The following is a 14,954-nucleotide window of genomic DNA, read 5'->3' as shown; positions in this document are numbered from 1 at the left end:
CCAAGGACTTATTCTTTGTAAGCCTAGTACTTATTCTATCGGTCTCTTTTGCCGAACCGCTAAGTTACGGGGACGTAAACACACCAGCATCGGTTGTCAAGCGATGTTGGGGGACAAACACAGACACACAAACATACACACGCACATACATACATATATATATATATATATATATATATATATATATATATATATATATATATATATATATAGGCGTAGGAGTGGCTGTGTGGTAAGTAGCTTGCTTATCAACCACATGGTCCCGGGTTCAGTCCCACTGCGTGGCATCTTGGGCAAGTGTCTTCTACTATAGCCTCGGGCCGACCAATGCCTTGTGAGTGGATTTGGTAGACGGAAACTGAAAGAAGCCTGTCGTATATATGTATATATATATATATATGTATGTGTGTATGTGTTTGTATGCCTGTGTTTGTCCCCCCAACATCGCTTGACAACCGATGCTGGTGTGTTTACGTCCCCGTAACTTAGCGGTTCGGCAAAAGAGACCGAAAGAATAAGTACTAGGCTTCCAAAGAATAAGTCCTGGGGTCGATTTGCTCGACTAAAGGCGGTGCTCCAGCATGGCCACAGTCAAAAGACTGAAACAAGTAAAAGAATATATATATATATACATATATACGACGGGCTTCTTTCAGTTTCCGTCTACCAAATCCACTCACAAGGCTTTGCTCGGCCTGAGACTATAGTAGAAGACACTTGCCCAAAGTGCCATGCAGTGGGACTGAACCCGGAACCATGTGGTCCGTAAGCAAGCTACTTACCACACAGCCACTCCTACACCTATGTATTTCAGAACTAAAAATCTCGGAATTTAGTCCAACTTGAGCCGATTGTCATTCAGCCATGCACACGGTGAGTTTGAAATAATGACAGTCTCAACCACATAAAGAAGAGAAATGTTATTTGGTGCAACCCTCCATACAACACCAATTTTAAAATTTGTTACAAAGAACTTTCTCTCAACTAACCAAATACATCACCAATAATATGCCAATCACCTGACCAAGCATGTTATCAACGGCACGATTAATCTAAAGGCGTCCAAATACCTTTAAATAGCCTGATGACTGTATTCCATTTTATTATTTCATATATTCATCAATATCTTTGCGCAGGTATAGCTTGTGAGAGATGCCTCCAAGTACACTAAATTGTCTCAGTTATGCAAAATAACAGAACTGCTCTTGCGACTTAAACGTTTATGGAATTCAAATACTGCATCATCATGACACTTCATACGTACTATTACACGCGAAATTGGTTATGAATAAAAGCCATATATATATATATATATATGTATATATATATATATATATATATATATATATATATATATATATATATATATATATATATATATATATATATATATATATATATATATATATATATATGGATCACATAGGTTGTAATCCTTTGAAACATATGTAAGAATAAAGTATGCAATTATAACATGCGTTTTCTCCATTCCTTAAATTTTTAAATATACTCAAATACCCAAAATTTCAAGGAGTTCTTGCCTTAAAAACAGAAACTACACCACAGTTATTTTGTGTTCTTTGCTACATTGGTTTCTATTAACCCATTTATTCTATCCGAAGAATTTTTATTCATTAAGATAGAAGAAATACATATAATTAAATATATATATATATATATATAACAAGTGGGTAGATGCTACTGTTGCATGAGAAGACGAAATAGTCTTGGACAGTTTATTGAATTGAAGACTCTATTCGAACCGTTATTTACTCCTCCTTTTTTACCACACAATCGTACTCTAGCAAGATACATATATATATTGTGATTAAGGGCACTAGTTAGCACCAGCATTGCTAGAATTAAGAGTCAAAACAACTCTTAGCCACGAGAACACACTTATCTTATGGCTGACGAAGGAGGCAAGCTCCCTGAAGCACCCGGAGCATAGCTAGATCACCAGTGATTTCGCATTTGATTAATGCTCGTCAGTGGCTCTTACCCGACTGCTTACAGTTAAGCTAACTCACCTTGACAGTTTATAGGAGTTGCGCGCGCTCACACACACACACACACACACACACACACACACACACACGGCGGGCTTCTTTCAGTTTCCGTCTACTAAATCCGCTCACAAGGCTTTGTCCGGCCTATGGCTATAGTTGATGAGACTTTCCAAAGGTACCATGCAATGGGACTGAACCCGGAACCATGTAGCTGTGAAGCAAGCTTCTCACCATACAGCCACACCTGCGCTTATATACTCTTTTACTCTTTTACTTGTTTCAGTCATTTGACTGCGGCCATGCTGGAGCACCGCCTTTAGTCGAGCAAATCGACCCAAGGACTTATTCTTTGTAAGCCTAGTACTTATTCTATCGGTCTATTTTGCCGAACCGCTAAGTTACGGGGACGTAAACACACCACCATCGGTTGTCAAGTGATGGTTGGGGGGGGACAAACACAGACACACAGACATATACATACACACATATATATACATATATACGACGGGCTTCTTTCAGTTTCCGTCTACCAAATCCACTCACAAGGCTTTGGTCGGCCCGAAGCTATAGTAGAAGACACTTGCCCAAGGTGCCACGCAGTGGGACTGAACCCGGAACCATGTGGCTGGTAAGCAAAATCCTTCAGTCCACTAAATATTTCAAACCCTTGTTATTATCCACAGGAAATAATATCTAAGCTTTGAACTATCTTACACATCGTATAATCCTGCGATTTTGTTATATTTACACATTTTCATAATCAATAGGATTTTATCTGAGTTATTAAATTACATATATTACAGAAAACATGAGCATCACAACTTCTCAATTTGACGTCTAAAACATTCAGTATTGATTGATACATGACAGCTTACCTTTAATGAATATCATAATTTTATTAAAATAAAATAAATACTGCACTGTAGGCGTAGGAGTGGCTGTGTGGTAAGTAGCTTGCTTATCAACCACATGGTTCCGGGTTCAGTCCCACTGCCTGGCACCTTGGGCAAGTGTCTTCTACTATAGCCTCGGGCCGACCAAAGCCTTGTGCGTGGATTTGGTAGACGGAAACTGAAAGAAGCCCGTCGTATATATGTATATATATGTGTGTATGTATGTGTTTGTGTGCCTGTGTTTGTCCCCCCAACATCACTTGACAACCGATGCTGGTGTGTGTACGTCCCCGTAACTTAGCGGTTCGGCCAAAGAAACCGATAGAATAAGTACTAGGCTTACAAAGAATATGTCCTGGGGTCGATTTGCTCGACTAAAAAGGCGGTGCTCCAGCATGGCCACAGTCAAATGACTGAAACAAGTAAAAGAGTAAAGAGTAATATATATTTACTCGAACATTTTGAAAGTTTATTAAAATACATAAAGACTTATAAAATGGAATTGTGGTTATAATTTAAATTGCTTAAACTTAAATAAAATGTTCCGTTGCGTTTATTTTCCGTATTATTATTAAAAGTGATTTCAAAAACATTTAGGTGAAGTATGCAACTCTGTCTTCGTTTCTATTCACTTTCAATAAATTTGTCACTTCAAATTGCAATGGCAATGAAAATAATGCTATTGTTTAAGCAGAGGAAACAACTCTTCATTACTTAAGGAGACTATTTATTTATGAAGGAAAGTTACTTACCTTGGATCTCATTACAATTAGCAGAATCAAAAATGTGATTTGAGTTGCAAGGAGCAACGTAAGGATTCCACAATACTGCAATGAAAACATGTAAATCATCATCATCGTCATCATCATCATTATCATCATCACCATCATCATTATCATCATCACCATCATCATTATCATCGTCATTACAAAAAAGCCTTGCGCCATTTATTCCCCCACTTTCAAATCACACTAGGGTCAACTTTCATCCTTTCGAGGTTGATTAAATGACACCCCGCTCCCTTCAAAACTGTTGACCTTTGTCAAAATTAGAAACCGTTGTTGTTATCTTCGTCGTCGTCATCGTCGCTGCTGGGTGCCTTCGTAGTAACAACCAAGTGCAACAGTGTGTGATTTCTATACTTACAACGTTTGGCTTTGTTTGGTGCCCCCACCCCACCCCATTGAATACTAAGCACTTCATAGTAACGTTGTGTTCTACATACAAAATATGCATTTAAGTTCTGGAGTTTGTGTTACGTATTTGAGGCGAGAAATCAAGCGAGCAGAGGAAGAACAATTAGGGTAGTGGCCCGCCAGTCGTACGCACATCGAAAACAGCTCTGGGTGACTTAATTCATCCTTCAGCTCCGGAATCTCATTTCCTCTCTGAAACACCAGCTCACCTGACCTCCCTTTTCTCAGTCTCAGTTCCGATATTGTTTTTCCCATCATATATACCTGTAAGTTTCGCAGCCAACCCAAACCTCTTCAGATGACCAGAATCTCTGCTGCCGCCATCACTGTGTCGTCCACAAAGGTATTATATAGACGTGTAGTAACGCCTTGTCTCGTGCGCATGTGTAGTCATCAATATCCAAGTTTGGTGCCCTGATTCTTTCTCTTTTCCCGGCCGGGCGGCCATGAGCATGGACGTGTTAAAACTATCTCTCCATCATTCCAACTCTGGGGACAGCTCACATCAACATTCCAACGTCTCAGCAACCATGCTCTCTCACAGAAGGAGTCTCAGCAACCAAGATTAAAGATGCCTATTTCCTCCATAAATAAATATTGTTGTGTTGAGAGTTCGGAGTCAGAGTTTCGTTGTTTCTTTTGAATTTAATATGGGAAAGCGGGAGTACACCATTAGGTGTACACCCGCTTTCAGAAACAACGAAACGCTGACTCCGAACTATCAACACAACAATATTTATTTATGGAGGAAATAGGCATCTTTAATCTTGGTTGCTGAGATTCCTTCTGTGAGAGAGCATGGTTGCTGAGACGTTGGAATGTTGATGTGAGCTGTCCCCAGAGTTGGAATGATGGAGAGACAGTTTTAACACGTCCATGCTCATGGCCGCCCGGCCGGGAAAAGAGAAAGAATCAGGGCGCCAAACTTGGATATTGATGACTACGCATGCGCACGAGACAAGGCGTTACTACAGACGTTAGTGGCCCCTTTCGTTTTATCCGCCTTTCCTTATATCGTCACGAAGATTGTTGTCATGATCTTCGGCGCAGAACTCAATTCAAATTTCAACCTGGTCAAGCAGTACGTTTTAACCCTGTACTTCACCAGCGAGTATTTCCATAAATTTCTGACCTCATTAAACTGTAGATGGGTTGACTTTAAATCTACGATCGTAACAGCCCTGTCATTTGTCTCCACTCTTTCAAGGTCCTTCCACTTATATCGATAGCCTCTCCACCAGTATAATATGCCATATGGTCATTCAGTTCTTAAATATCTTGCTCTGACCGGACTTTATTCTTCGTTAATTGAACAACAGCCATTGGTAGCAGCACCCTGCTCTCTAGTTCCCCAAGGGCATTAAAATACCTTCCTCAACCCACCTCTCCACCCCCTCTCAAATTCGACTTTCACCTTTCGGGCCAACAGTTCATCTTTATATTAACCTCAAAAGAAAGGGGTAATAGGTTATACTGCAAAAAAGCAGGACTCAGAAATGGTCAGACTATTTAAGCAAGACGGAGTAAGCGAGTTACTTAGTCAGCCAATCAGTTTATGGGCCAACAAAGAGGAAAGTGTGAATGATGAAATGAATTAATAGCTCAGTGAATAAATATGCTCGATTAAAAAGAAAGATGGATGTAAGTAAAGAGAGGGGGAAGTAGGAGAAGGGAGAAAAGGGGAGAGAGCTTACCACGCTAGCATCTTACGGACTTGACAACAAGCTCCACATGATATAGAGATGAGAGAGAGAGAGAGAGAGAGAGAGAGAGAGAGAGAGAGAGAGAGAGAGAGAGAGAGAGAGAGATGAGGGACAGACAGAGAACAAACAAATAAATGGACAGACAGACAGATAGACAGACTGGCAGGGAGAAAGAAAAAGTAGAGAACTTACCACAGCCAGCATCCATCGAACTTTACAACAGGCACCACACCAGCCAAACACAGAAATAATCAGCAAGGCAGCCCCTAGAACGATGGCGACAGTAGCTGCTTCGTTAATGATATCTGCAATGTTGATGTTGCCCAAGGAATGCTCGGCGGGTTCTTCGGTGGCTAACCGCTGCACGCTGTCCATAATGGGAGTGAAGTAACGGTTGAAGACTGATGAACAATATTTCACCAGACAGCCGACCACCACCATAATGGCGGAAAACAACTGAGGGAAAACAAAAGGACAGTAATACTTATTAGTAATTTACGTCCACAACGGGGGAATAACACACACACACACACACACACACACACACATCTACCTACTTATCTATCTATCTATCTATCTATCTATCTATCTATCTATCTATCTATCTATTTATCTATCTGTGTATCTATCTATCTGTGTATCTATCTATCTATCTCTCTTATATATATATATATATATATATATATATATATATATATATATATATATATATATATATATATATATAATCAAAATAAGCAACAGGATATCAAGAGGTGATGCAGTACGACCGTTTCAAGCGGCTCCATTTAATTGAACAATGCAATCATCACATCAATTTAAATGCAGGGCTATCCTCAGCTGCATAAATAAATAGAATTTTTTTAATCAGTTGGACACATTAATATAATTTTACTCAAATGCTCTAATAGAGCAAGAAGACGGAAAGAGTTCATGTTACGACTAATGTAGCTAAGAATATACTACACTTCTAAGAATTGTATGAAGTTTGTTGGGGTCATGACTAGTTCTGTAGCGCGCCAGCAGGTAGCAACACATGGTTGCGTGCGCAGTGAGAGAGCTAGCAGTGACCTTCATGAGGCAGTGTGCCGAGTGACATCGCTGTGTTTACTTCGCAAGTTGTGATATTTGTATGTTTGTGATCACATGTATGCTGTAGTCTGCGATTTTGTCATGGATAGGAATAAAGATCCAACATGAAATTTTGCGTTAAACTTGGAAAATCTGCTACAGAGATATTGAGCATGGGTGGTACGCAATGTTTCGAGTGACACGGGCGCTTTAAAAGCGGAAGAACGTCTCTGGAAGACGATGCGCGATCTGGAAGACCTGCCACAAGCGTCATCCACAGAAATGTGGTTTTGTGCATCGAGAATTCGTGTCTCAGAGTCAGGCCGTCAATCAAGAGTTCTACTGCAACGTTTGAAGCGTTTGTGGAACACGAAGAATTGGATTCTTTACCGAGCTCTCCTCACTTGTGAGTTTTTCGCCAAAGACAACATGGTATCGCTTCCACGCCCACCCTATTCGTCAGCGCCTGCGGACTTCCATCTCTTTCCAAAGATGAAAATGCAGCTCAAAGGTCACCGTTTCAACACTGTTGTTGAGATCCAGAGTGAATCGCAGAAGGTCCTCGACTCACTTACGGAAAACGACTCCCAGGCCGGATTTCAGAAGTAGCAGAATCGCTGGGACCGGTGCATTGCTGCGCAAGATGACTATTTCGAAGGAGATAATGTTAAAACTTAGGGAAATAAGTCCGGGGAACCTTTTGATGCCGCCTCGTATTGTAAGGAAAATAACGATTCTACGTTTTATATTTTAAGTAATCTCGGAGAAATTAATTTTTGTAATTAAAAGAGATGTTAGTATTTAAATTACTTATTTTCACAAATATCATACAGGTCGAAAGTTACGCGGAGAAATTATAAGAACCTAAATTTATAAAAAATTAAATTTTAGGTGAAAAGTAAAATAGAGGAAGAGCATTTTCACAAGTCAATGTTTATTTAAAAAGAAAAAATAAATTAAATTAAAATAAATAAAATAAATAAAAATGAAATGCTTAACTTAAATGAATGCTTTTTCTTTTATCTTTCACTTGCTTCAGTCATTGGACTGCAACCATGCTGGGACACGCCTTGAGGAGTTTAGTCAAGCAAATCGACTAAATTTATTTGACTAAGCCCCTCAAAGGTTTAGTCAAATCCTTGACGGGTTTAGTCAAGGGTTTGACTTATTTTTTAAAGTCTGATACTGTTTCTATCGATCTCTTAGGCGATCCACTAAGTTACGGGGACGTATACAAGCCAACACGGTTGTCAAGCGATGGCTTGGGAGCAAACACAAAAACACACACATATATGTATATACGACGGCTTCCACACAGTTTCCGTTTACCAAATTCATTCACAAGATTATGGTCGACCCAATGATATAGTAGAAGATGCTTGCCCAAGGTACTACGCAATAGGACTGAACCCGAAACCATGTGGTTGGGAAGCAAGCTTCTTGCCACACAGCCATGCCTAGCCTACTTTTCTTTCTAATAGAGATAGTTCTTCATTTTGTATTACTTACAAAAAGTAAAAGATTGAGAATGACAATAAGGCTTCTTCCGCATGATTCAACGTAATCCATTTTCCTTGCTGAAATATAAAAGAAAGATAGAAATAACATAGAATTCTCGACTTGCGTATGTGTTATTAATAATATCAGTCCAGTTCTAAAACATATGGAGTCAAAGATTACGTGTAGATGTGACATAAGTAAATAATGTACTGTCATTTCATTTTTATTTTATTTTTAGCTTCAATGTATGTATACATACTTCAAGTGACATCTTAAATTTAATCTCATTTCATTTTTCGATGAAACAGATTACATAAGATGTTTAATAGAAATTTAATCAAGATGAGGCATTCTTGTTGTAAAACATTTGCAACTTAAAACCATTTATGTATGTATCCATAACAGCCGATCTTACCAATCGGTTTCGCACTAGGGATCCAACGGAGTCCGATTATGAAACCCTGCACTCATCAGAGGTAACCGTTATGGAACGAAATATAACGACAGTTCTCTATATATATATAGGCAGTCCTAGCTACTCCTTGGTATGCGCCCTTTGATAGACAACCGCTTAAAATATAAAAGTTTCACCTTCGTACATTTTAAACACTAACTCAATCAATGATAGTTTATCAGTACGTGCAACTTAACTTTACCTACACCGTAAGTATGAAAGCAAAGGTGACCTTGGAGAGGAAAACTGCAGCATAGTACCCTTTTTTTACAATTTTTTTCTTTTAAGATGATTTTAACTAAATAGGTTTACTATCAATCAATGTAATTATCCATGGCAAAAATAATTTCACATAAAATTTGAATTCTAAAATTCGTTTTTTTTTTTTTGTTATTGTATGCAGAAGAGGAGGATTTTTTTTACGGTCTCGCTGTTCGTTACTCATGTGACCGCCATCATCCAATCGACTTGAGTCAGTTCTTAACGATTAAGTCAACGGCCGCGTTAACAAACCTAATCTAAATGTTTTGGAAGGTCTAGGTTAGCAACTTTAGGAGTGGTCTTTGTTCAGCCACCTTTAATCCACTTTTAATCCGATTGGTTTGCCAAACAATAAACTAATCTTAACATTTCTGGGCGAAAATGAATTCAATGTAAGAGTGTGTTTATGTGCGTGTAAATGTACATCTACATGTGTGTGTGTCTACTGCGTATATATATATATATATATATATATATATATATATATATATATATATATATATATATATATATATATATATATATATATATATGCAAGCATGTATGAGGATAATTTATATTTCATCTAGAAAACATGGCTCGAAAATATAATCGATTGGTGAATTGATGTCAGGGTGATTTTACAAAACCAAATGAATAACCAAATAAAATATTCTATTGCTTCCGATAATCGTTTTTTATAAGCGAAGTGGTCTTCGGTTCAGTCTCTTTGCGGGGCTGCTTAGACAAGTGTCTTCCAATACAGCCAAAGTCTTGTGAATGGATTTGATAGACGGAAATCGAAAACCCGTCGTGTGTGTGTGTGTGTGTGTGTGTGTGTGTGTGTGTGTGTGTGTGTGTGTGTGTGTGTGTGTGTGTGTGTGTGTGTGTGTGCGCGCGCGCGTGCGCGCGCGCTTTATTGTGAGCATATGCTGAGAAAGAGGAAAAATAGTAGGCCGAAGAAAAGATAAAATGACATTTTAAAATCAAATTTAAAGTATAAGACTTTGTAGAGTTTCGAACTTACATGCAAAAACATAATCTGCACATTTAAACTCTTTGAGATATGATAAACATAGCAAATCCACTTCTCTCGCAGAGCATATACACTACCTTAAGAGAAAGAATGTACACTACTGGACAAAATCTTAAGACCAGTGAAAAAAACTGCCGAAATGAACTCCTTGCAGACCGTAATATTCGACTATTTTTCATTATAGATTCATTATTGGCAAATAGAAAATGCTATACGAAAATCTAAAAAAATGTTTAACATTTAAAGTACAAAATATGCATTGTATGAAAACTAACAATATTTTACCTGGTCAAAAGTTTAAGACCATGACAAATATGTTGTTGGCACTCTGTCGCTTACGACGTCGAGGGTTCCAGTTGATCCGATCAACGGAACAGCCTGCTCGTGAAATTAACGTGCAAGTGGCTGAGCACTCCACAGACACGTGTACCCTTAACGTAGTTCTCGGGGATATTCAGCGTGACACAGTGTGACAAGCCTGGCCCTTTGAATTACAGGCACAACAGAAACAGGAAGTAATAGTGAGAGAAAGTTGTGGTGAAAGAGTACAGCAGGGTTCGCCACCATCCCCTGCCGGAGCCTCGTGGAGCTTTAGGTGTTTTCGTTCAATAAACACTCACAACGCCCGGTCTGGGAATCGAAACCGCGATCCTATGACCGCGAGTCCGCTGCCCTAACCACTGGGCCATTGCACCTCCACTCTTCTTATATACTCCATTTAAAATCTGAACGTTAACTTCCTGTGGTTTAGAGCTGCACCAATGCCAATGGAGAACAGTGTAAAGCACTCGTATAGATCCTATGATTCTACAACTCAGTATTTTTTCTATTGATACTTGCACGTATGTTTGGGAAGCTGGATTAATAGTAAGACTATATTTAAATAATAGCCCAACAAGCTTAGCGGACAGATAGAAGTCGCCATTTGCAAGAGCTGACGAACAGAAAATGTAAACAATCGGCCCGTTCAACCGGGTTCCAGGATCCGTTCTGTTTACACTGTCTCGTTAGAGCGCTCTCTCATACAGCGCTCAGCCAGCCGAAGGCTTTCGGGACACGTGTAGTTTACGGTAACTAACCTACCTGTTACAGAAAATTAGCAGCATATACTGGCACTTTCTGTGATTGACCAGTTCGTGTCAGTCAGACCAATCACAATAAACTTTACAGCTACCGGTTTCTTTTAAACATTTACAGACAGGGTTTCTTGAAAAGGCTCAAGTTGTCACTCTCTTATAAGCAGTAGTACTCTCACTGGGTGAACATCAATTTCCAGCAACTGTAAAACTCCCTCGTGTCTCCAAGTGATAAACGAAGGAAATATCAAGCTGGTTTTAAGCTGCAAATGGTAGCATACGCCAAATTCCACAACAACTGTGCTGTCGCGAGAGATTACGGTGTATGCACACTAGCCGATTCTAGAGAAGCATGTAGCAGACAAGGTGCAGGAGCAGCGTCAAAATGGATACGCTGTTTCAAGACCTTTATCTTGGTCTCGTGAACCAAGATAAAATTTACAAATTAAAGAAAACACTAGTAATGTCCTTTATAATAACATTTCTAATATAATACAATTTAATATTATACATACAATAAGTAAGTCTGTAAATCCATTTCAAGTAAATGGTGGTATTATGGTATACTTGACACCATCTTAGTTCTTGTAAAATAACAGACGTCTAAGTGACGTCACTACAGTAGTGTTTACACCAGCCAGGTACGTTTGATGTGTATTATAGTAGGTAATTTACAATATTTAGCCACCTTTTGAAAAGAACTGGATAAATTTTAAACAACCGGGCCTGCAGAATTGTTGCATACAAAGTTTACTGATTGAAACAGTTAAAATACTATTGAAGCACAAGGAAAACAGAGGCTTCTGGGGGTCGCAGGGGAAGCTACAGCTCACACGCTCCCTTTAGCTATGAACAACGCGCCTTCGGCGCTCGAGCTACTTTCCACGAAAACTTAGGGTAGTTTTATATAGCAAGTATAACTCAAAACCCACTTCTTAAATGGAAATCCTGGGGGGGGGGGGAGTATATACGATACATAAAGCAAAATATACAAATCTGCATGTATACATACATACATGCAAAAATACTGTTGTTGATGTTGAAATTCCAATGACAGAGCCTTGGATCTAGATTAGAAACCGGCTCTTTCTCTATTGACAAGAAATCTTGAAATAAAACTGAATATGACAGAAACTCTGTTAATAAACAAAATCACCACTGGTTAATATGACGATTTGGGCAAACTAAAATTAAAATATTCTGTAATAAAAGTCAGAGGCCATCTTGATTTTAATATTACACAAATATCCGAGCAAGCAAAACAGAAAGAAGATACATTGAAACAATATTTGCAACTACTGTATCCAAAATACAAATTCAATTTTACTTTATCATTATTGGAATAATAGACAGATCTTGTTAAATTTCTTCTAGCCACTCAAATTTTCTAAAAGTTTCACCTGATTATTTTTTAAATATACTTTTGATGAAGTTTTGTTTGTTGACGACGAAAATCGCATTCATCGTTTTTTGTTTGTTTTTTTCGTGAAATTGATAATAAAGAAGTTTCGAGCATTTAAAGTTATGTAATTTTAGCCAATCGAATGACTCCACTGGCCACAGCGAAGTTTGAACTATATGTTGCCATAGCAATTCCAGAGCATCGTTTTATGCCAACGATGAACAAGGTTGAGTTTGTCAAATCGCAAGATGGGACTCATACTCAACAAGTAGAAAGTACTTGAGAGAATGAATGGCGTTGTAGCACCCATTATTCTACAGTGGATTTGTATCTCTGCGAGTTGATACAGCGCCGATGGTACGAAAAATACGATCTATTTGAAAACTCTTAGAATGTGTAGGACAATTTCTTTAACTTCTAACAGACCAAGTACCAACTTATTTAAAACAAAGCTAGAGTGGATTCGGTTCCCCAGAGAAGTAAAGTAATATCATAATCGTCAAGGACGGTGGACTTAATACGCATCTGAACATAACAATTTTAATTATTTTTAATTTGAAATATTAAGAGTTTTCACGCGTAGTTTGTATTTTTTTTCTGGACATCTATATTTGTGATTTCTGAATGGGTTTAAAATGTGTTATTCTCTTAATAAGTAGCATTTTGCGCCAAAACAAATCTTGAGCCCGGTTTCACTAAGAAACACTTTATCTCCATATCCATTGCCCATTTTAATACCATCACCTGGCCGTTTGGTATCTTCAGTGGAGGAAAGACACTTAAGGTCCTTTACTCCGCTTTTGTGTAGTAAAGGCACTCTTTAGAGAAGTAAAGATGTTCTATTAAAAGCATTCAGGCCAGTTTCTAATCTGACAATAATTTCATCCTTTCCCGATTCGAGGCTTGTAGAAACTGAAAATGGTGACTGGCACTGCACTTCCACCCACAAGTCATGTAAAACAAAAGAGAAAGAACGATTGGCTTGCAAATTACGGGTTTAATCAGTCGTTAGAGTTTTCAAAATAAGTATATTATCAATAGTATTATTATCCAGAACTCATCAAGAACGAACCCATGAAATGGCGGTTCGACGAAAGTAATAAAAACAATCATGAAAAAGAAAAAAATGAAAGCAGCGATTAGGACTTACGCGTGGAGAAATTCTGCCAGACGAAGCAAAACTACTTTCGAGCACTGAGATATTAAAGGGGTTTCAAAAATCAAGGGTGCTAAACTTTTTTTTTTGTAGGCAGGGGTTCAGCAATTAGTCATATTAGTATATTAGTTATGAAACACTCCTTGGCTCTCCATCTGTGCCCTGGATCTGCTATACCGGGCCGAGCTCCCCAAACACTCATCTCATAAGTTTCGTTAATATTGCTGATGTTCATCGAACAAATCACCGATTTGTTAGTCACATATCCCGGTTTTATGAAAGGGTTAACCGAAGTCATTAGATGGTTTATTCTATTCAGTATAATGAAGACACTGTAGTAACGCCGTGCGCATGCGTAGTCTCACGCATGCGTGGAATTCAACATCCAAGCTTTCCCGCTTTATTCTGTCTCTTTCTTGCTGGCCAGCGATTGAGCATGGACGTGTCCAGCTCGCTCCATCTTTCGAACTCACGCCAGACAGCTCACATCAACATACCGATGTCTCAGCAACCATGTTCTCAACAACCAAGAGTAAAGCTGTATATATTCCACCATGAATAAATATTGTTTGAGTTGATAGTTTGGAGTTCTGCGTTCCGTTAATTCCTAATTTAATATAGGAAAGCAGGTGTACATCTAATGATGTATAACCCACTTTCCTATAACACGAAGGCAATTGTGTATATTGGCGAAAATGGGTGGAAAATTATAAAATATGATCTACTGGCATGCACATATACAAAAGTAAGGATTTCTGATATAAGTAGAAGGCCAGCAATTTTGAAGGGAGTGGGTTCAGTCGATACCATCGACCCCAGTCATTTACTTGTACAATATTTTATCTACTCAAGAAGGATAGCAAAGACAAAGTTAAACCCGGAATCATTTGAGCTTAGAACGTATAGAGCTTGAACAAAAACTGCAAAGCATGTCTTCGATACTCAAACGATTCTGCCATCTCCATAAAACCAATGTGAAGTAACGCCTATACGAAGAAAAAAAAGACAAATTTTTAGCTTACCATTGTACATGAGATTGAGATTCCACAGGAGATTTTTCAATGACGCCTTTGTGGCTTCATAACTTTTGACACGATATTGATCCAAAATTATCTTGTACGAGCGACCTTGTTTAGAAACACTGGTGGTATCACCCTCTACGTATGGCAACGATGACTTCACCGACTGCGCCATCGAAGTTTCTAGCAGAAAGATACA

At 38.6% G+C, this 14,954-nt stretch overlaps 1 protein-coding gene across 2 annotated transcripts in view; it reads right to left on the bottom strand.

The window, feature by feature from the left end:
* The window catches only part of LOC106881308 (tetraspanin-6), a 42,458-nt gene that overhangs the window by 5,856 nt on the left and 21,648 nt on the right, over nt 1-14,954 (bottom strand). The window contains exons 1-4 of one of the 2 annotated variants that reach the window (XM_089351793.1): nt 14,759-14,954; nt 8,382-8,449; nt 5,994-6,257; nt 3,655-3,729 (exon numbers count right to left, since the gene is read on the bottom strand). The exon at nt 14,759-14,954 is cut by the window's right edge and continues 484 nt beyond it. In XM_089351793.1, coding sequence (XP_089207919.1) covers nt 3,655-3,729; nt 5,994-6,257; nt 8,382-8,449; nt 14,759-14,930 — 579 coding nt within the window. In that variant the 5' untranslated portion in view covers nt 14,931-14,954. The remainder of the gene's footprint in view (nt 1-3,654; nt 3,730-5,993; nt 6,258-8,381; nt 8,450-14,758) is intronic. The other variant, XM_014931645.3, reaches the window with a different exon arrangement.

This window comes from Octopus bimaculoides, chromosome 5 (assembly GCF_046866305.1).
Source record: "Octopus bimaculoides isolate indiv1 chromosome 5, ASM4686630v1, whole genome shotgun sequence".
Classification (NCBI taxonomy): domain Eukaryota; kingdom Metazoa; phylum Mollusca; class Cephalopoda; order Octopoda; family Octopodidae; genus Octopus; species Octopus bimaculoides.
This window is presented reverse-complemented; position numbering and strand designations above follow the sequence as displayed.